This window comes from Lampris incognitus, chromosome 2 (assembly GCF_029633865.1).
Source record: "Lampris incognitus isolate fLamInc1 chromosome 2, fLamInc1.hap2, whole genome shotgun sequence".
Classification (NCBI taxonomy): domain Eukaryota; kingdom Metazoa; phylum Chordata; class Actinopteri; order Lampriformes; family Lampridae; genus Lampris; species Lampris incognitus.
In genome coordinates, this window is record NC_079212.1 from 15,301,468 (window position 1) to 15,322,859 (window position 21,392).

Sequence of the window (21,392 nt, forward strand, 5' to 3'; positions counted from 1 at the left end):
CCATCACTTTTAAGGTGACTCGGATTCTGAAGGCCAGTTCCCTTCCTCCGTGACCTGTGAGGTTTTGAACAAGGAAAAATGGAGCAGCATGAGAGGTAATACCGAAACAGGACACAAAAGCTGATGGGCGACTTTCTGTCCTCGCCCTGTGTTGTCAGTGTTTGCGGTTGAGGACTTGTTGGAGCAGTTTTTTTTCATATGCTACTTGGGTGTGATGTTAAAATGGCCTTGAGTTGTCCACATTCAATTATACTATTTGTATCAGACCCATTTGTCCGCGAGCATGTTTGAGCTGGGTTGGCGTCTGAGTGCTTCTGTATTTTTGTCTTGGGTTTAATCAATATCAAACCCATCCGCTGCAGGCAGAGTAAATGAATACAAATAAATGTGTGCAAGCTTTTCATCCTATTACAAATGTTGTATGCTACATTTGTAGTGGCTCAGTGCTTGCACTGCTGCCTCACAGCAAGAAGGTTATAGGCTCGACTCCTTCCTGGGTCGGCACTGGGGGAGTTGCATGTTCTCCCCAGGCTTGTCGGTGTGCAGTGGCTGTCTGTGCGAACTTTGCATGTTCTCGGATAACCAGATGACCCACCTGTGCTCAGGTGGGTCATCTACCGACCGGGGGCTTTTCTGTGTGGCACTTGCATGTTCTCCTTGTGCTCACACGGGTTTCCTCCAACATCAAAAACAACTCAAATAAAAACACGCACAGTGCTCTCCTGTCCTGTCCCTGACCACGACATGGATGAGAGGGCTAAATTATTGTTACTATTGTCTTTATGCATCCTCAATAATCCAGGTAAGAAAATCACAGAAAGTGGAATCAGTTCATCTGGAATATAAACATTGTGTCCAGACGAAGTGATCCAACTTTCTGGTATTTTTACTATTATGAGTTTCTCCAGGCTGAATGACTTTCCCCTATGATAAAATTACTGTGACAAAGGATCTTCCATGTTTTTCCACAGTGACTACATAGAGGAACAGCACCGTCCCAGGACCGGCTAGGATCACTTCGTAGTCCACGTTACCTCTTTTTCCCAGTCGGAGTTTTATTAACGGTATGAGGTCTCCAAAACAGGACATGAGGTAAGAAAGTGTAGTCATCATGTCGGGAGAAACCTGCCTTCCGAAAATGCAAATGACATCTATGAATGTGAAAGATACTTTTAACCGATGTTAGGATGTAAGGCGACTTGTCGTTTGTCACACAGATAGTAGGATTTCGGTAACTGTGGACAGGCACTGATGTAAGAAATTATTTTTTGCAGGGTCAGAATTTTCTCGAGGGCGTACATCCAACAGGAACTCCATCTCAGATGTCAGTCACTTGCTGCCAATGACAACAGAGGCTTCAGGCAAGAGTTTCAGGTATACTTGTGCAAACTGGACTTTAATTTGGGGTTTGAATTTGTCATTTGGAAGCATGCTAAAGGTGCTCTTCAGTGTATGACCTTCGGACTTTCTCTTAAGGAGCTGAAAGATGTTGGCAAAGAGCTCACCTCCAGGATAGGAAACCTGGAGGCCAACAGGGAAAAGAACAGGTACCCATACATTCTGCCATGTAAGTACATCATCAGTTACAGTAAATCAGTGCACACACACACATCATATTCAGCAATGTGTGAGACATGTAATGTTCCATTTTTCTGACCACATGTGGATATAGATGACCATTGCCGGGTGAGATTGTCCCTTCAGGAGTCCCGGCCATACTCTGACTATATCAACGCAAGTTTTGTGCCTGTAAGAATTTGTTCACTCATTTGTCTGTCTGCCTACCTGTCCATCTTCTAATTTGTCTGTCCTTGCTATCCTTCTGCATCTGTGTCAGTCGGTCGACTGCTTGGTTCCTTATCTGTCTCGCTGATAGACCGTTACCTTCTCTGTGCGCTTGATAACCTAACTATATTTGCTGGTCTGTCCGTTAATCTGTTCCCGTCATGATTGTGTATTTGAATACACAGGGTGGGGGATCCGAGAGAGACTTCATTTGTACCCAGGGTCCTTTACACAACACGACGGCAGACTTCTGGAGAATGGTGTGGGAGCAGAACGTCAGGATAATCGTCATGGTGACGGCTCTGAGACACAAGGACACGGTGAGAAAAAAAAGACGCTTTTTGTCTGCGTGCATGCTCATTTTTTATTATTTTGTGGAGTAATTTTTTTCCCAAAATATAGCACACTATTTAATATTATATAGTCATGACAATAGCTACCACAGCTATCATGGTTTACTGTCTCTACAGGTGCTGTGTGATCAGTACTGGCCTCTGGAACAAGGGACTGTTTGCTATGGACTGGTCCAAGTGACCACACTGTGCCGCAAAAAAGGTCCAGATTATTTTATCACCACCATTAATCTGAGACGGGTAAATATTAATCATACTAGTCACTACGTGATTGTCATGCACTTTACTGTATTCAACCTACTGCTACAGACATTGCAATCACCGTAACCATAGTCACCAAAGCAGCTTTTAAGATTTTAAATGCTGCAGCCAGTTCTGGTATAACTTGTCTGTACCATTCATAGGTTTGTCTCAGGGGTTGCACAGTAATAAAGGCGAATGTTAATGTGTTTCAGAGGGGTTGTTCACCAGAGAGGATAGTCACGCACTACCACTACCCCACCTGGCCTGACCAGGGCGTCCCAAAGGACCGCGCCTCACTCTGCAACCTCACTGAGCATGTGCGGCAGCATTTGGAAGCCATCCCACACCTGGGGCCAACTGTTGTGCACTGCAGGTCGGACCACTCACCTCCAGGCCATTATCTTTCATCTGTAGAAGCCCATTACCTCTGCCTCGGCATATTTTCAAAATGGATTAACTCTATGAGCCTCTATATAGACATGGTGCATTTTTTGGGGGTGGCACGGCAGCCCAGTGGTTAGCGCTGTTGCCTCACAGCAAGAAGGTCCAGGGTTCGAACCCCGGGGTTGACCAACCTTGAGGGGTCATCCCAGGTCGTCCTCTGTGTGGAGTTTGCATATTCTCCCCGTGTCTGCGGTGGGATTTCTCCGGGATCTCTGGTTTCACCCGCCATCAAAAGAAACATGCATGCTAGGGTTTACATTCCTGTCTGTGCCCCTGAGCAAGGCAATGGAAAGAAGAGCTGGAGCTGGTCCCCGGGCGCTGCATGAAGGCGGCAGCCCACTGCTCCTAGCTACACAGATCACAGCTAGGATGGGTTCACTGGCAGTAACTGGATTTTCCCAAGGGGATTAATAAAGGAAACTTTAATTAATTTAAGCTTATTTTTTTCGCAGATGTGTTTCTGGTGTGCACTAGAAACTATGTGGTTCTCGAGAGAAACTATCTGGTGCACATGAGAAACTTTCTCGTACGCAAAAGAAAAAAATTCCAGTCATTTAGCAACAGTGATTTCACTTTTATGAATGTCAGGTGTCTTATTTCTGGGCTATTTCAGTTTTCTGGGTATTTAAACTTCAGGGATGATAATACATCAGTCGGTAGATGCCTATGTAAAATAATGATATTTACAAAACAGCATAGAAAATCCCATTCATTACCTTATCATTGTTATGTTTATTTAGTCCGTCCTACAGTCAGTATATATTGTGTTCTGAGAAAGGTGAACAAGTCACCGCTTCCGGTGCGGGAATATGGCGGCTTGAACTCACGTTTGCAGCGGCCTCAACCGGTACCGACTATGCAGCGTCTTTGTCCACGTCTACGTCTGCGCCAGTTTGTGTCATCGTGCGAAGTTTTTATTTTTATCGTTGATTTTTTTCGCTTAATGGCTGGGAGAGCTGGCGTTGGATCAGCTGAGATAGCTTGGTCTGCTGTGTCCTGTGGGCCCAGGGACCACGCCCCTGCCCAGAGCTGCGCCTGAGAGGAAATACCGAGGCGGTCTGGTGGCAGCCTTAGCTAGCGACGATGGGGCAGTGTTTTTGTCTCCGTCTGTGTCGTGTGGTGCGAGGGGGGGAGGTGTGTCGAAGGTGTCTGGCTGAGGGAGCCTGGTCTGCTGCGTCCGATGGGCCCAAGGACCGCAGCCTTGCCAGAGCCGCACCTGAAGAGGAAACACCGAGGGCAGTCTGACAGGACGCAGAAGCAGGGCAGGCTAAGCTAACTGCTAGCCCATGCAGACCGGCACTTCCGACAGTCATCCTGGCTGGCGTTCGTTCTCTGGACAATGGAATTTTTGGTCTGTGTTGCTGAATGGACTGTGTTGTTAACTGTTGGTGTTTTTTTGCTTTGTTCTTTCTGTTTTTCTATGTTTTTGGTGGTGTCGTTCTGGGAAATTTTGGATATGTATTTTTATCTTTTGTGTTGCACTGCTGTGGGCTGGGAGAAATGACATTTCGTTTCTTCTCTCACTCAAGTACATGACTGAAATGACAATAAATTGTTCCTGATTCCTGAGCCACTGCTATTCTGGATGGGCTTCCCACGTATGCACATGCTTGGGTCAGTTACACCAGAAAATAATTCTTGTGCGCACCAGATTGTTTCTCAAGAGCACAAGAAATGCAGTTGGCAAAAAAAAAAATGCACCATGTCACTTAGGGGACAAGAAGGTAGCATATTTTAAATCATTCCTCTTTTTGTGTGTTTCAGTGCAGGTATTGGGCGGTCAGGGGCCTTTGTAACACTGTTGTGGCTGATGCAGCTGTGCATGCGAGGCATCCAGCCTGACATCCGTGGTGCTGTGGGGGACCTGCGGCGACACAGGATGTGGATGGTCCAAAATCTGGTCAGTCCGGTATCGCTGCTCACCTCGACAGGGTTATTAAACGTTGTTCCACATATACCACAATGCTCAAGTCAAAACTCAGATCGTGAAGTGCTTCATACATTTGTGAGCGACGCTCCCCATCTAACCTTACGGAGCTTGAGAGGATCTGCAGAGAAGAATGGGAGAAATACCCCAAATATTGGTGTGCCAAGCTTGTCGCTTCATACCCAAGAAGACTTGAGGCTGTAATCGCTGCCAAGGGTGCCTCAACCAAGTACTGAGTAAAGGGTGTGAATACTTATGTACATGCAATATTTCAGTTTTTTATTTTTAATAAATTTGCAAAAAATTCTGCAAAACCTTTTTCGCTTTGTCATTATGGGGTATTGTATGTAGATTGATGAGAAAAAAAGGAATTTAATCCATTTTGGAATAAGGCTGTAACGTAACAAAATGTGGGGAAAGTGAAGGGGTGTGAATGCTTTCCGGATGCACTGTATATGTGCAACCTGATTGCTGTATTTCCCAGCTAGAGTAATGAATTACAGTTGCCAAGTTTCTTCTGATGACTGTAATTCTATCATGTTAAACTCCATCTATGACAGTATCGTTAATCTGCAAACACTTGGTGTAGTCTCGTCTATTTGTATGTGTGAAATGCAGAACTAAGCATCTTTATAATCTGCCAAAATGTGTATGTTCACAGGATCAGTATGTATTGGTCCACTGGAGTTTGCTACACTGGCTGAGTGGAAAAGCTGGGGGTACCCCCACAAGGTGAGAACAGATAAAATGATAAAATGTGCACCCACTGACACACCAACGCGATCCAAGATTTCTGTCACTTAAATCTGTACCATTTAGAAAAACAACCTCAACAACTGCTACTCGGGCACAATGTATTCCAACGTGTCTTGATGCATGCTCAGTAATCCAGGTTAGAAAATTAGAGGAAGTTGAATCAGTTCATCCGGACACAACGTTTATTGAGAGAAACTTTTCATCACTCATCTAAGTGACCTCTTCAGTCTCAACTGACTGCAGGTACCCCCACCCTTATAAACAATGCAAAGGCATAATGACCGAAACCAACAACCAGTTTCATTTGCAAATAGGTGTGACCATTAACTAGTTTCAATGGCCATGTGTACTATATCAATCACAGCATTGTAAGATGGCAACAAGTGTACTCTTACCCCCCGCCTCAGTTCAGGGATGGTTATTCCCTCTTAACATAGACTCAAACAGTGTACCAGCCGACCGAAGAGAGGAGAAGGACAACAGCTGTCTAGGTGTAAACCAGTGGTGATCCCATATGCGGAAGGAATGTTGGAAAAGTTGAGGCACGTATTTTCCAAAACTCGCGTCTCAGTTGCTTTCAAACACCAATACACACTGCACCAGAAATTGGTTGCACCCCAAGGATTGGGTCCCCTGGCACAACAGAGCAATATAATGTATGCTGTTAAGTGCTGGGAGGATTGTTGTGAGTTGTGCATTGAGTAAACCAAACAGACGCTGGCCAAGATGATGGCACAACACCGGAGAGCTAATGAGTCAGGCCAGGAATCCACAGTCTACACCCATCTACAGGCCAGTGGCCACTCTTTCAAGGATCAGGATGTACACATCCTTGGTCGAGAAGAACACTGGTTTGAACGGGGAGTCAAAGAGGCCGTCTGTGTGAAGAGGGAACCACCATCCCTGAACCGGGGGGGGGGGGTACGTCTGTCGCTTTCTTACAATGCTGTGATTGCAAACATTCCCACTCCTCTGTGAATACTATTCTAGTTCATGGTCATGCCTATTTTCATATGAAACCGATCGTTGGTTTCGGTCGTTATGCAACTGTACGTATTGTTTAGAAGGGTGGGGGGGACCTGCAGCCAGTTTCGACTGAAGAGGTCACTTAGATGAGTGATGAAACGTATCTGTCAATAAATGTTGTGTCCAGGTGAACTGATTCAACTTTCACTGATGTTCCAATGTAGCGTTTGAAAATCTTTTAATTTGATGTTGTCTCCTCTTGCCCAGAGGCCTGAAGAGTAAGGCGTTCGGTGTGAATACTAGCCAGACCCAGGATCAGCTCCAAAGCTCTTCAGGGCATGCAGACCGAGGGAGGCACCAGCACGGGCGACATGACCCTCCCTCAGAGCAACCGCAAAGCCCAATGCAACATTTGCTCCACCCTGGGAAGCTCCTTAGGAGACTGATGTCTTCTTCATTACAACTGAATCAACACTCACACACCTGAACTTAAACAACGCAGTTGTTGCAGCTTGGAATCTGGAACTATCCCAAAGCAACAAGGAGAATATTGTAGCGACCGGGGGTGGCGGTTGCTCTGATTATCGGCGGTTCTGCGCTGAGGGAGCGCAATGGCTGATGGGACTGATGTTAACGTTAGATTTGAAATTGTGTTTTAATGATGTGGTGTTCATGTTGTAGTTATTGTTTTGGGGGTGGACTCAGACTAAGCAGAAGACTATACTGACTGACTGACTCCTGATGTCGCCAGTTGTGACACCGGGAGGGAACTCGTTACGTTCTAGTCTGTTCTGGCCTGTGTGTAAATAAAAAAGCACTCCTGAGGTCATGCGGTGTATGGGGTACGGGAGCTGCGATTAAAGAGATCTCTGCCTCTCGACCCGCCAGAGATGGAAGTTTTCCAACCATGGATGTATTACCCTGATGGCACCAGTGCACCACGGCTCTACCTCCTCCTAGAGGACAGGAAGACCGGCACCGGGGAGCGCATCCTTTGATCTTTGCAACATGCACTGTGATTGGCTGAGAGCCTGTCACGCGTTTGACGGGCGCCATGCTGCCTACCAACGTCTGGCTCTGTCATCATGATGTTTCAATGATTTTTCCTGCGTTTTCAAGAAAATACACTCCAATACACTCCAGTTCTCAGCACATCATTGGCTTGTCTGGGCGCAGAGCTGTCTGGGGACGGAGGTCTCCAGACGGAGCTGCTGCAGCTGGAGTGTATTGGCGTGTTCAGCCCATTTCTCACCGATTTGTAACAGTTGAAGGAGAAATGGTGTGTTGTGCGGCTTGGGGCTGTTCCGTTCGGCCGGGACAAGGCCGTATGATGCATCGATTTCTACAGGATGCACAAAGGAGGGCAGTTTGGACTGCGAAGATTCGCAGGCTGGGCTGATCCCCCTCAGCTTATTCCTACTTGTGCTCAGTGAGTTCATTTCAGTGTTTACGATTTTTCGATAAACTAACTTCCCTACAGCAATCCGAGAGACTGTAAGGTATTGATGTCTGGAAATCAGTTGTATAGCACATCCAAGCCATGTATAACCGTTGACAGAAATCAGGCAAAAGTGAACAGTGTCAGGATAAGAAGACTCAAGAAACTCGTCCATCTGGAAAACACACACCTCCTTCCCATGGTAAAAATGTTGTCCATCTACCTGGCTTTTTGCATTGCATGATGACGTACCCGGTAGGAGGGGAAAAGGCTCTCGAGGGCAGCATGCAGTTGAACGCTGACAATGGAGACCAGAGAACCGGCGCTGCACGTCGTTACGAGGAAGAAAAATGAAAAGACCCAACCTGCTGCACCGGTCCACCCTGTTTCTCCAGGCTGAACGACTTTCCACTATAACCATGAGGATAACAATCAGGCTGATGTATGCAATTTAACACCAAAGTTGCAACCAAAAATAACTGACCTGTTTTAAGAGGAATCAACATACCCATTGCATTTAGCTGCTGAATATTTGTGGCAAATGAAAGCTGGAAAAAGATATCTATGCTCTAATGTATTAATCAGTAAACTGATTAACACGTTTTCCTCCACGGTAGCTGCAGAAAGGATGCACGTTAACTCTACATGAACTTTATACAGTGGCTTCTGAAAGTATTCTCCCCCGTTTTGTTTTGCTGTTGCATGGTGAAATTAAAATGCATTTTTTACCTACTCACACGTGTAATTCTCTTTAATATTAACGTGAAATACAGCATATAGTTGTCTTCAGAATATTAATAAAAACCTGAAAAGTATTCATATCCTCCTTTGTATAGCTCGATCTCGAGATATCACACTAACCATGTTAACAAGGTCTGTCCATTTTCATTTTCTGATCCGCCTGCGTTCACTACTCATTACACAGTATCGACTCTGTGAGTCTGTATTTATTGCAGATCAAACCAGTGTTGCTGTCATGAAGACCAAAGACCTGCCTGCAGAGCTTAGACATGAAGAAGAAGAAAAAAAAACCCCAAGTTATAGATTGTCAAAGCCTTAACACCTTCCTAACAGCATCATGAAGTCCATTATCACAAAATTGAAAAAGAATATAGCACAACCCAGAAATGACCAAGATCAGGTTTTCCAACCAAACTGGGCAACCAGACAAAAAGGGCAACGGTGAGAGACGTGACCAGCTCCAACACTCACACAACTGCAGAGCTTGTTGGTTAAAATAGGAAAACTGTCCAGACATCAACACTCTTTTCAGCACTTAACAGATTCGGCCTCTTTGGCAGTTTCTTCTGAGAAAGACCAACATTGAGTTTGCTAAGAGCTATGTGACAAAACCTTAGAACTTCCAAGATTTCATAATCTGGTGAGACTCAAGTTGAGCTGTTTGGCAAGCACTTGAGAAGGAGCCTCTCAGCATGAGATCGGTATTAGGGCCAAGATTCATGTTTTAGCAAGACGGTAACTCAGAACACACAGCACAAAAAGAACGGCTTTAGAAAATTGAAGGTTCATAGCCTAGAATGGCCCATACTTAATTCCCAATGGAAAATCTGTGGTATGACTTGAAAATTGCTATCCTTCACCACCCGCCATCTAAGCTGGCAGTATTGGAACAGTTTTGCATGGAAGAATGGGCAAACATTTCATCGCAAAGCACCTACACACCTGAGAAGACTCACCGCTGTAATTGCTTCAAAAGACCCATCTACACAGTGTACAGACTCTGGGGGAGTGAATACTTCTGTACATGAGAAATGTGTCTTTTACATTTAACAAAAGAAAGGTTCTTGAATATATTGTTTTTTTTTGTCATCTTAAATAGGCTTGAATTTATTTAGTGAAGGGAGAAATTATTTCAATGCATTAAAATTTGGCGGTGAACTAGGAACAAAATGTGAAAGGAGTTCAAGAGGGGTGAATACATTCTGAAGGCACTGTATGTAATGATAGAACATGCTACCGATACCTTGGAATGCAAGTGCAGAACGGACTCGCTAGAGAAGCAAAGACAAAAAGGTGTAGTGGCTGTACAAAAAGGTCATGTTTCAAAAACACACAGGCACTGCCATTCTCCTTGGATGACTGAAACATTACAGTACAAGGAGCTATGAGTATTATACATTATACAACAATAATGGCTAACCCATTTTAAGAGTCTTTAAATTGCCATGTAATAAACATTTATGATACAATGGATCCCTCTAAGGGTGAGTCCTGGGGGTTGGTGATGAGGACGCGGCCTATAGTCAGCCCTCTCAAGCCTCTCTGACAGGTGTCCTCCATGTGGCAGCTGCAAGTACCTGCAGGTCGAGTGGCGACACCGTATGGCAATGAAGTCCATAACAGAGGTTTAGGTCCTTATGTTATCCAACGCTGCTGATCTGAGCTAATCCAATGAGGGGCACTACAGCCCAAGCACCATTCACTATAAGCAAGTAATCTCCGCAGTTCGTTGTGTTCATATGTCAGCGCAGCTCCAGACTGACACAAGTCAAGATACAAAGAAAAGTGGAGGGAAAAAAAAAAAACTCCCACAGCTCAGGGCACGAGTATCTGAGTGGCCCTATCCTCAGTATCTTGCAGTCTAAACACCACTGAGGTATTGCTCTGTGATATAATATGAAAGGAAGAGATGAGGGGGCAGTAGAGCAAGAAAGAGATTTATATAAAGAGCAAAGTTGGACAGATGAAATGCAGAATGGAGCAAGCCAACCTCAGTGAAATTATATACCGCATATATTACAGATTAAAACAAAAAAGCAAGGAAAATGTACAATTATTTATGAACTATTGGTAGGTAAACCAACAGTTTAAACAATAACATTTATAGTTCAGGTCCAATAAAAAAGGTTAGACACTACATCCTTTGGCAAAAATAATAAAAAAAAAAAAGTCATTGTGGGGTTGAGAGATTATGCCTCTGTGAGGCAAACCCTGCCATCTTTATATGCTGTATGTGTATGTACAGTGTATTCCAGATATGCAGATTTATGGTAAATACAACCATATACATGCCAACCTTAAAAAGCACAGGACGTGAGAGAATAAAGATCCATTGTTAATGAGCGAAGGATGGGTGAAGAAAGAGTAGATGAAAGGATGAGGCAAGTCCATTCGCTGTTCTCCGACAGCCAAGCTAGTGCAAGGTCACTGACATGGTGGTGGCTTCATGGATTTCGCGGACAACGAGGATACGTGCGAGCATCTGCTCAAGTTGTTCTCTTGGGATTGGCTGTGTAGAATACCAAATGGGGCTGTTTGGAGCGACAACGGGCTCAGGGGTCAGGTAGAATGTGTCGTTACGGCCTTTAGCACTCTGTGGGCTGATAGGTGAACAGAAAAGGTCAAAAGGAGTTTATTTTAGGAATGACCTCAGTATAATTTTTCATTATCTCAAATGACCCCCCGGTTATCCTTACCATTTGAAGAGGTAGAAGTCATAGAGCTTGATGGGACAGCGCAGAGGGTTCTCTGGATCCTCCAGCTGCTCCGAGTACATGTCATCTGTCACTGAAAGCAAACATTTATAAAAAAGTGTAACTATCAGTGTTGCTACCCTTTAAAGTGGCATTCTTCTGAGATACCACAGAACACCACATTCATGTTGCCACGCACCTTTCTGCCCTATAAATCTTTCTGTGGACTTAAGGTATCGGATGCTGGTGCTCTTGTCTTTGGGGTTGTTGGGACTCTTTCTGGTGTGTCTCAGCACCTTAGAGAAGGCCACTTTCAGATGCTGTTCAACTGTTTTCAGGTGGAAATACCTGGAAACAGTAAGAAGGTTACATATACTAAAACATTTCAGAAGAGTGAATGAGAGTCTTTGTTGGCAACGAAAAAAGTGTACGGTGTGTGACATCAGGCATATAGCTCAACCACACTATGTATGTAAAACTCACTTGGTGTTAAAGAACATTAGAGTTGTGAGTAGTGTAGATGGGGAATGGGCTCCTAGCTGTTTGCATTCCCACAACATTTCTTCTGTCACATGACTGGGGATGACATAACCTGGGGGAAGAAGGATAAAACCAATCAGGAATACCCAGATGAAAGCCATGTTATTTTGACATTGTATTCTTACAACAAATTGTATTGTTACAACGAATTTGTTCTCAGCATTTAACCCATCCTATTGTATAGCAGCAGTGGGTAGCTGCAGCACCCGGGGACCAACTCCTGTTCTTCTTTCCATTGCCTTGGTCAGGGGCACAAACAGGAGTATTAACCCTAACATGCATGTCTTTTTGATGGTGGGAGGAAACCGGAGCACCCGGAGAAACCCCAAGCAGACACGGGGAAAACATGCAAACTCCACACAGAAAGGACCTGCGACAGCCTGGGGTTCGAACCCAGGACTTTCTTGCTGTGAGGCAACAGCGCTAACCAGTTGGCCACCGTGCCGCCCGATATGCAGTGCATCATGCTGCTATCACATGCAAATGCCCTTTTTACCATTCTGAAGAAACCCCATGGGCAGATATTGTAAAAACGATGAGAATCCTTCATCTGGCTTCACTGCTCAGCAAAACCACATAAATATAAAAACAAGAGTGTACAAACAAATGAACACATGCACCACTTGCAATTACAGTACTGCGACTGTAACAATAAACAAGAGAATGATGACAATATTCAAACAGAACACAAACAAAAATCTCCTGCAGATTTATCCCCCAAAAATAAGAACCCGGTGGGGACATACAGTGTACAGTCTCCATTGTTCTGTATAAGTGTCTATTCATTGTTCCTGTCCACATTAGTTGGATGTGTGTTCCAACAGCTTTTGCAATATCCAAACAAGTGATAGACTTGTCATCACCCACGAATAATGCAGTGATTCCTTAACTTAATCAGTGGCATTAAAGCAGGAGTTATGACTTGCTTCTCATTTTCAGTGTTTTATTGAAGGCAAAAGGAATCATTTCCCATAGTTCTTAACTTAATCATGGGGGGTAAAAATGTTCAGCTTTAAGAGAGGCATGCACAGATCAAATTTCTTGAAACTTAGTGTGAGTTTAGGTGAAAAGGAAGTTAGATGGAAAGGAAGTTAAGTTATGCTTGTTGTGATGGATCTTGAGACCGTTTACTTTGATGTCCTGTAGGGAGCGCTATGGTTCATGTTTTTTTTTGTATACAGTACAGGGTTCCTCCTGAAATAACTGGACTATATCTTTGAAACTTTCACCTCATGGACATTGGGATCATGGCAGTAGAATATGCAAATATGCAACATTATGTAAAATTAGCTAAAAATAATAAGTGGAAGGATTTAAAATTTTCCAAGAGGCAAACATGATCATGCATGTGCGCAGTTAAAATAAAGAGTGTAGCCCCAAGTTTTAGCAGTCGAACTGGTGGTTACTGACATATCCTGCATGGTAGACATATGGAGGGACAGACAATTACCCGCTCACACACGCACACACGAGTTGATAACATATAGATATTCATGTCTGGAATATGCAGGAAAAATGACATTTTTATGCTTGATATACCTTGTTTCTCTTACCTAATGGGTGGACTGATGGCCTCCATGGCTCTAGTATCTGGTGCAAACTCTGAGAGAAGCGGGTGTAGTATGGATCAGAGAAGACATCATCCACACGGCCATTATCAAACAGATACTAGAAATTAAAACGGAGGGATGGGAGGCAGAAGAGAGGCAGCAAAAACCGGTGCAGCTGTTTAACATCAAGTTGCTTACAGAAATGTCAATATTAGAAAACGCGTTTACAGAGAACTCACTTTTTGTATGCATAAAAATACATAATAGAGAACATCAGCTTCGTAAGTCTCCCCTTCCAAACCCCGGGCCTCCTGGGTCATCAGAGAAAGCGCCATGCTGAGCTCAGCTACTGCACATGACACCAAGTCTTCCTGGAAACGCAATGCCTGACGACCTGAACACACACAGACAGGTTAACAGATGAAACCAGAGATGAAATAATATCATAATGGATATGTTTTTAAATTAAGAAAGAAACAGTATATGTGCATGTTACATGAGCATAAATTAAGGTTGGGTAACGAAAACCAATTCTGACTTGGAGCTGAATATTCATTTAGAAACGCGAGTTTCTTAGAAGCTTGTCAAATCCTGAAAGCATAATTTCAATCACATTTGGAAAACTTGTATTGCATTGAAATTCAAAAGTCTATAAAAAGTTTATTGGAAATGACAGCCTGGTGACATCACTTGTCAAAACAGCATTTAGACCGTTTTATGACACTGCTGACAGAAACAGATGCTCTGAAGTGTGGCTAACCTTTGCTAAGGAAAACAGCAATGTAGCAAACTGAAATCACTGCAGTCACATAATGGCATGCTAGGGAGGAAGTAACTACAATATGCCAAAGTATGTATAGTATATACATATACTATATACTGCATGTATATATGTATATACTCTATGTATAGTGTATATATATATATATGTGTGTGTGTGTGTGTGTGTGTGTGTGTGTGTGTGTGTATTACATATATATGTATATATAGTGCCCTGTGATGGCCTGGCGGCCTGTCCAGGGTGTCTCCCCGCCTGCCCCCCACTGACTGTTGGGTTAGGCTCCAGCATCCCCGCGACCCTGAGAGCAGGATAAGAAGCGGTTTGGATAATGGAATGGAAGAATACACTGTTTGATCTTGCTCCCAGTCCCAGTCATCATAATCTCTCAAATTAAGATGGCACTAACACCACTAATACCTAACACCCGGATACAACAACATGCAAATAGCAGACATACAATTTTTATATGACAAGACGGGGAATGAAATATATTTTCTGTGTTACTCTGGGATACGAGTTCATAAAGCAGTATGAAAACTCTTCCAAGTTCATCTGCAGAGAGCTCCTGGTCGGGAAATTCCTTTCACCACTGCAGATAGGGATGCAATGATACTGACACTGGTCTCGGATCGATACTAGGCTAAAATGGAATATTGGCATCAGATTTTACTCAAGCCTAAAATCTGATACCAAAAGTAGGGCTGAACAATTAATCCAATTCAAACCGACATCGCAGTGTACTAGAATGCAATTTTCAAATCCCAAAGGCTGTGATTAAAAAAGAAAAAAGTCTTTTGTTTTTAATGTTACACAATCTTACCAATCAGAGGGTCAGAAACATATCGGCATGTGGGGTTCAGGTACATACACGCTACCTTACGCTCATGTGACATGCGAGTGAGAGCAGTAAATGAAGAAAACAATTTGCCATGCTACGCTTTGATTCTAGCAGTAACATTGCTATCTTGTGAAAATGGCCACCGCAAAACTGAGCACTGAAGAGGTGACTTTAGTGTCAAAGAGGAGCAGTATGTCGGTTGTCTGGACCTATTTTAGAGGATCTAAAATAGGTCCAGACTCTCTTAGATCCTCTGGTGCTGGCCTGCTCAATGTCCCTAGAATGAACTACAAAAAGTATGGCGAAACAGCATTTTGTTTTTATGCACCGACGGCTTGGAATAGACTCCCCCAACAAATAAGAGAAGCAACGTCCATATATAGTTTTAAGAATCAGCTCAAGACCCATTTTTATGCTCTTGCTTTTAATTAATTCCATTTTATTTCTTTTACTCTTATTTCTTATCTTGTACTGTGGTTTTATTTCTTGCTTTGTTTTATGTTTTTTGCCTAGGTCTGTGTTTTATTACTTTTAACTTATTTTATTCGTATTGTTGTTGAGTTTTATTGTTTCCCTTGTTTTTAATGTAAAGCACTTTGAGCTGCATTTTATGTATGAAAGGTGATATACAAATAAAGTTTATTATTATTATTATTTTGGATTTAGGAATGAAGATGCTGAACAGAGTCAGGTATTGTGCAGAACGTGTCTCGCTACCGTAGCTACAACACGGGGCAACACAAACCTGTTCCAGCATTTAAAAAAGCATCACAAGGCCATGTATGACAATTGCATGGCTAAAAACCCAACCACTAGTGTGTCAAGTTGGCCGAATACCACCCGGCAGGGATCATTGACCGAAATGTTAGAGAGTATATCTCCATATGAACAGGATTCAAAATGTTACTGTGAAATTACTCAGGCGATAGTGGAGTTCATAGGGAAGGTTACGATGACCCTCAACACAGTGACCGAGGCCAAATTTACGGCTTTAGTAAAGACATATGGATATACTGTATAGCATGCCATCCCGCACAAATTTTAGCCAGGTTGCCATACTAGAGCTATATAAAACGTGCAGGCAGAATGTCGCATCGCAGCTAAAAACTGGAGTTTTTCGTTATTACCACAGACACATGGTCAAGCCATACAGCGGAACGCTATCAGAGTCTAACCGTGTATTTCATCAATGAAGAATTCGACCTCAAAGCTCACGTCTTCACACTGCTTACTTCCCGGACGGCCACACTGGGGAGAACATTGCGGTCAGCCACAGAGAAGGGCTAGCCAGTCTGCACCTCGATGAAGACAACCATGTCTGCCTAACAACAGACAATGCATCGAACATGGTGAAGGCAGCGCAGCTTAACGAGTGGACCAGGCTCCAGTGTTTCAGCCACCGATTATATCTCACCATCAGTGAGCTGTTTTCAGTATTTGTGTGTGTGTGTGTGTGTGTGTGTGTATGTGTGTGTGAGAGAGAGGGTGAGTGATTGAGTATAAGAAGATAAAATGAAAGATTAAGAACAATGGTTGAATGAATGATTGTTATCTAAAGTATCTGCTGTGTGTGAGAGAGAGAGAGAGAGAGAGAGAGAGAGAGAGAGAGAGAGAGAGAGAGAGAGAGAGAGAGAGAGAGAGAGAGAGAGAGAGAGAGAGAGAGAGAGAGAGAGAGAGAGAGAGAGAGAGAGAGAGAGAGAGAGAGAGAAAGAATAAGAAGAAAACATGAAAGATAAAGAACAGAATTGTTGAATGAATGATTTTCTAACGTAGCTGTGTGTGTGTGTGTGTGTGTGTGTGTGTGTGTGTGTGTGTGTGTGTGTGTGTGTGTGTGTGTGTGTGTGTATGCTTGCGATAGGCTAATAACACTCAATTTAAATTGTATGAAGTACACCAATTTAATTTTTTTAAATTTCTTTCAGAAAATGCTATGGAAAATGACAGTGTCAAGAGCAACAGGGCTGTGCAACAAGCACATACATTAATGTTCACAGTGTTTCTTTTTCTTTTTAGATTTTATTAAAAAGTGCAATCCACATGTTTATATATTACATGTTTACAACGACTGAGTTATCGAAATTTTTTTAGAGTGGTAAAGCCACAGATTTATTATTTTTTATATTTCTGTACTTTGTGTGATTTGTTACTGTTACTGTGTGGGGATCAGTAAGATTCGTAGTTATTTTCAAATTAATTTTCACACCAAGCCTGTTGTTTTGCAGTGCTTTGTTGTTCCTTTTTCATATTTTATTAAAATGTTAAGTCATGATAATTATATTACATGCTTACAAGGCTTAAAGTTGAATCAATCAGTGAAGGTTTTTCTTTTTATAATTAAATAGTTAAATGAAGATATGTTATTCATATCAATTCATGCATCAATTCATCTCATTTCATAATAACACATAGGTCTGGCCGACAGGAAAGAGCAGTTTATATGTCGACTGATGTGTTGGTCATACGACAGAAGATTTATTGCTGTGTTTAGTGGATAACACAGAAAATAATAAACTTTGGGGGGGGGAAAATGCATACTAAATTGCAATATTTGTCTAAAAAAAAAAAACAACAATTAGATTATTTTCCCAATTCGTTCAGCCCTAACCAAAAGCATGTCAAAAATAAGCAAAATGGCTTGATTTACTGCATTTTTTGGTACATGAAAGCCTATATTTCTTTAATGGTAAAAAACCCTGATTCTATCTCATTTTGCCTACTGATCCCAAACTAATGGTCCATGTCTCCACAAAAGATTTGATACTTGGTGTCGGCTAATACTTAAAGCCTCGTAGCCGGAATTGGTATCAGCAGTAAAAGTGATATCGGTGCATCCCTAATTGCATTGAGGGAGTAGGTGAGTTCAGAGTGAATGATCATCACCAAGTGGCGACAAGATATATTCTTATGGGGTTGCAATTCCTTTTCAACTATTGTGTCCTCTTTATTCAGACAAGTCAAATGCAGAATTGATATCCTGCTATTTAACGGATATTGGCTGCATAGTTGGCATGTCTTATAACAGCAACATTTTAAATAGAAGTTTCATGAAGGATAGTATCTAGGTATAGTAATTTGAGTGTAATATTTCAGAAAGATGACCAGTGTGCAAATACTATATTGAGACAACAGTTTTGTGTTGTGAAACATTTTGGTTTCTTCTTCAAAATGTATGATAATCAGAACCGCAATTCGATAAAAACTGGATTCAGTAAGAAGAATCAGAATTTTTAAAATCCAAGCCAACCCTAGCTTTTGTTACATGCATTTTGTGTGTTCACTCACGTCCAATTGGAGCCAGTTTATTCTTCTCCTCTTTGTCCAACTCTGCATTTTTCCTTTGAGCCCAGAGCCGCCACACCTCCAGGCCCTCCTCTGGCTTCAGCGAGGCAGGTAACAGCAGCTCCTGTACCTGAACTTGGTGCTGGCCTTGGCCATCAACTTCTGCTACTGCCACAGTCTGGCCCTTATGAAACACAGACACAGATAATTATAGTTACTCAACTCTAAGGAGATAAATCTTAGGTTATTATAGAATATGTGCTAAGATGGTAGCATCTAAAAATGTTGAGTATTAAAGGCCTAAAAACCAGTTCCACAAATATTACCTGTAACTGCTGTGCATCCTGTCCAGAGAGCCCCTGTGTGTGCAGCACTTGCTGCTGGGGGTCCCAGATAAGGGACTGGGTAGTGTTGGGGTATCCCTGCAGTGCCACTGGGATGTGGATGTTTCCATTCATCAACTGGGCAGGGAACAGGGTGTTAGTGGCCAGGGTATGCACCACTTCTTCCTGCCCGCCCATCCCTCCAGAACTCGTTATGCTGGAGACAGCCTGTGCTGTCTGACTTTGGCTAACAGACATTTTCAGCTTGTCATTTTCAACAGCGACTTGAGTTGGCATTGTGGTCATTGTTGTAGTGTTTGCCCCTGCGACCTGTACCGTTCCATAGGCCTCCTGAGGGATGGCAATGTGGGTGACCTGTTCACGACCAGACCCAGCAGGAGCAGAATAGACAGGGATTGTCCAAGTCTCTCCTGTGGGACTGGTAATCGTGCCTGTGGCACTGTAAAGGTGAGAACTGTCTACAGTTAAGAGGTCTGGCCGCAGAGACACATAGCTCTGCTGTTGGCCCTGGCCCTGAGGGATGGCTAGGACAGTGGCTACCTGCTGCCCAGGCAGGGCATAGGACACTGTGATGGGCATGTCCACCTTACGCTTCTTGGCTGGCTGAAGGACCCCTGCTCCTTGGGACGTGGCAACAGTAGTTCCAAGCACTCTCCTCTCAGCAGTGTCCTGCTGCTGGGTAGGAGAAAGTGCCCCCACTGTCTGAATCTGGATCTGCTGTCCTCCGGCCACAGCCGCTACTAACTGAGCTTGCAGCTAAAACACATGGGAACATGACACTAGTCAATAATTAGATACATACTGTTTGATAACCAGATTCATGATCTTTTTGATGGGATTAACGTGCATATATGCATAAATATGTGTGTACTTGTTGGTGCTGCTCCTCAGTAAGATCCCCGGATTGAATGAGCTGTGCAGTAGTCACACCCTGTAGTTGTTGATGAGACCCAGAGGGCACTTGAAGTACTTGACCCAGCATCTGACCCTGCTGCTGACCTTGGATTTGAACCTAAAAAAGAGGTTAAAACCAAGTGGGCCAAAGAAAAAATAGAACATTAGAAGATATGGATGAAAAAATAAAGTTTAAAGAATAAGGAAGATGCTGACCTGCACAATCTGTTGCTCTGAATTTTGTTGTATGGACTGCTGTTGAGCTGTAGACTCCTGTATCTGTTGTTGCTGGGGCTGAACCTGCACCTGAACCTTCAACAAAAGCATCATAATTATAAAATGTTTCCTATGCACTGAAAAAAATTCACTAACTCAATTATTAATTTGTGTCTTCTCACGAAGATAACTACCGGGCAAGCTAGTTCCAGCAGTGACCCTGCAACCTCTGTGCTGTCTGTGTAGATGCAGTTGGCTTCTTGTTGGTACACCATGGTGGTGGTGGTGGTTGTTGAATCTCCCCCTTGCTGACTGAACTCCTGTAGGGCATCTGGACCCTTGTTTGCCAAGGACTCCAAGAACTCCTTCATTCGATGTTGGGGGACACTTCGAGCTTTCTGTCTCACCAGCTCCTCATAGGAGCCTGTACCATCCAAGGAGTTATTCATTAGTGCTGGGAAGCCCTCTCTCCTCTTCAAGGGGATCTACAGAGACAGGTGAATTCAGTAGAGAAACCTCGAATGGTTAACCTGATGGACGTTTTAACAAACAGGTATCACAGTATGAGCATACTTATATGTGACCTGTGACACGGTCAAAGCTGAAATTACCCAAACGCGTTTTAAGGTCTCCTGCCGTAAAAGGAGAACAAAAGGAACGGTAGCATCAAAAACTGAACAAGTGTTAATTGCCAACAAGCAACATTGACAGGCAGCATGAGGAAAGGGTTAATTTAAAGGTCTGTATACGGGTTGGAGCGAAAGCGCGGTTTCTTTCCAAATAACTCTTCCTATTTAAAAGGTAACGTCAAGGGCTGTCGAGGAACAAAACGTATCAACTTTGAGTCGTAAACCGGTCAAGGAGAGTGCTTTTCAATGCACGGGGAAATGGCAGACTTTGCTAGCTAAATTGACAGCTGATTACACAACAAGCTAACACTAGGTAGACGGCTAGGCTAAACAATCGCGTGCCAGTTGTTTAAAAAAAACATTCGGCTTGGCTGCTAGTTTAAAACGACAGCTAGTTAGCCATTGTGAGCTCTAGCCGTTTCGCCGCATAACTGTAAGCGAAGATGACAAGTCAAGTCAAGAGGACGGAGGCTGAATTTTCTATCTGGCATTGGTAGCCCGAACCACATTATCTTTTCTTATCTCCACTCCCATTCCCACAGCTTGCTAGGGAGCTAGCTTTAGCTCGCGCGTTAGCTAACCTCTCTTCCTCAACCGGGCCGAGGTCTGAGCCGGCCAACAAAGCGCTTTTCTAATCCTCGGAGCAGCGTTGTTCTTCCACCCACCAGGCTTGCAGAAATATCACCGATGTCTTCCGCTGCCTTTTAAAGCCCTTTATTTTTGTATGTTTTTGCTAGATACCAAGCTGTATTTTTTTCTTTTCTTGACCACTCATATTTCGCTCGGCGCCATCTTACAACAGTAGAATTAGACCAATGAGCAGGCGATTTGGAATGCTGCTCTGCCAACGCGATAATTCTGCCACTTGATATCGCGACAACCAGTCCTTAGCGGTTAGTCTTTTAAAGGCGACATAAACAGCCAAGTGTTGTGAATGTGGTTTGTGAGAGGTATTGACTCGAGTCCACCTTAAAA

General features: G+C 43.3%; 2 protein-coding genes across 3 annotated transcripts; one reads left to right on the forward strand and one right to left on the reverse strand.

Annotated features, from left to right (window-relative positions):
• Window positions 1-938: 938 nt before the first annotated feature.
• Window positions 939-8,602, forward strand: LOC130108117 (receptor-type tyrosine-protein phosphatase beta-like). Its single transcript, XM_056274963.1, has 10 exons — window positions 939-1,092; window positions 1,275-1,374; window positions 1,477-1,567; window positions 1,673-1,749; window positions 1,971-2,105; window positions 2,256-2,378; window positions 2,594-2,754; window positions 4,590-4,725; window positions 5,414-5,484; window positions 6,742-8,602. Exons 1-10 carry the CDS (start codon window positions 1,067-1,069, stop codon window positions 6,959-6,961), a joined length of 1,140 nt encoding a protein of 379 aa, XP_056130938.1. The 5' UTR covers window positions 939-1,066; the 3' UTR covers window positions 6,962-8,602.
• Window positions 8,603-9,749: 1,147 nt separating this feature from the next.
• On the reverse strand, window positions 9,750-21,205 carry LOC130107519 (transcriptional regulator QRICH1-like). 2 transcript variants are annotated; one of them, XM_056274161.1, is made up of 12 exons: window positions 21,083-21,205; window positions 19,983-20,273; window positions 19,789-19,884; window positions 19,550-19,690; window positions 18,661-19,434; window positions 18,338-18,518; window positions 13,676-13,830; window positions 13,440-13,554; window positions 11,830-11,938; window positions 11,546-11,694; window positions 11,350-11,440; window positions 9,750-11,253 (listed from the first exon to the last, which is right to left on the reverse strand). In XM_056274161.1, exons 2-12 carry the CDS (start codon window positions 20,235-20,237, stop codon window positions 11,067-11,069), a joined length of 2,253 nt encoding a protein of 750 aa, XP_056130136.1. In that variant the 5' UTR covers window positions 20,238-20,273; window positions 21,083-21,205; the 3' UTR covers window positions 9,750-11,066. The 2 variants fall into 2 exon arrangements, with proteins under 2 accessions (XP_056130136.1, XP_056130137.1); XM_056274162.1 differs by lacking the exon at window positions 21,083-21,205 and adding an exon at window positions 20,999-21,015.
• Between the last annotated feature and the right edge of the window lie 187 nt (window positions 21,206-21,392).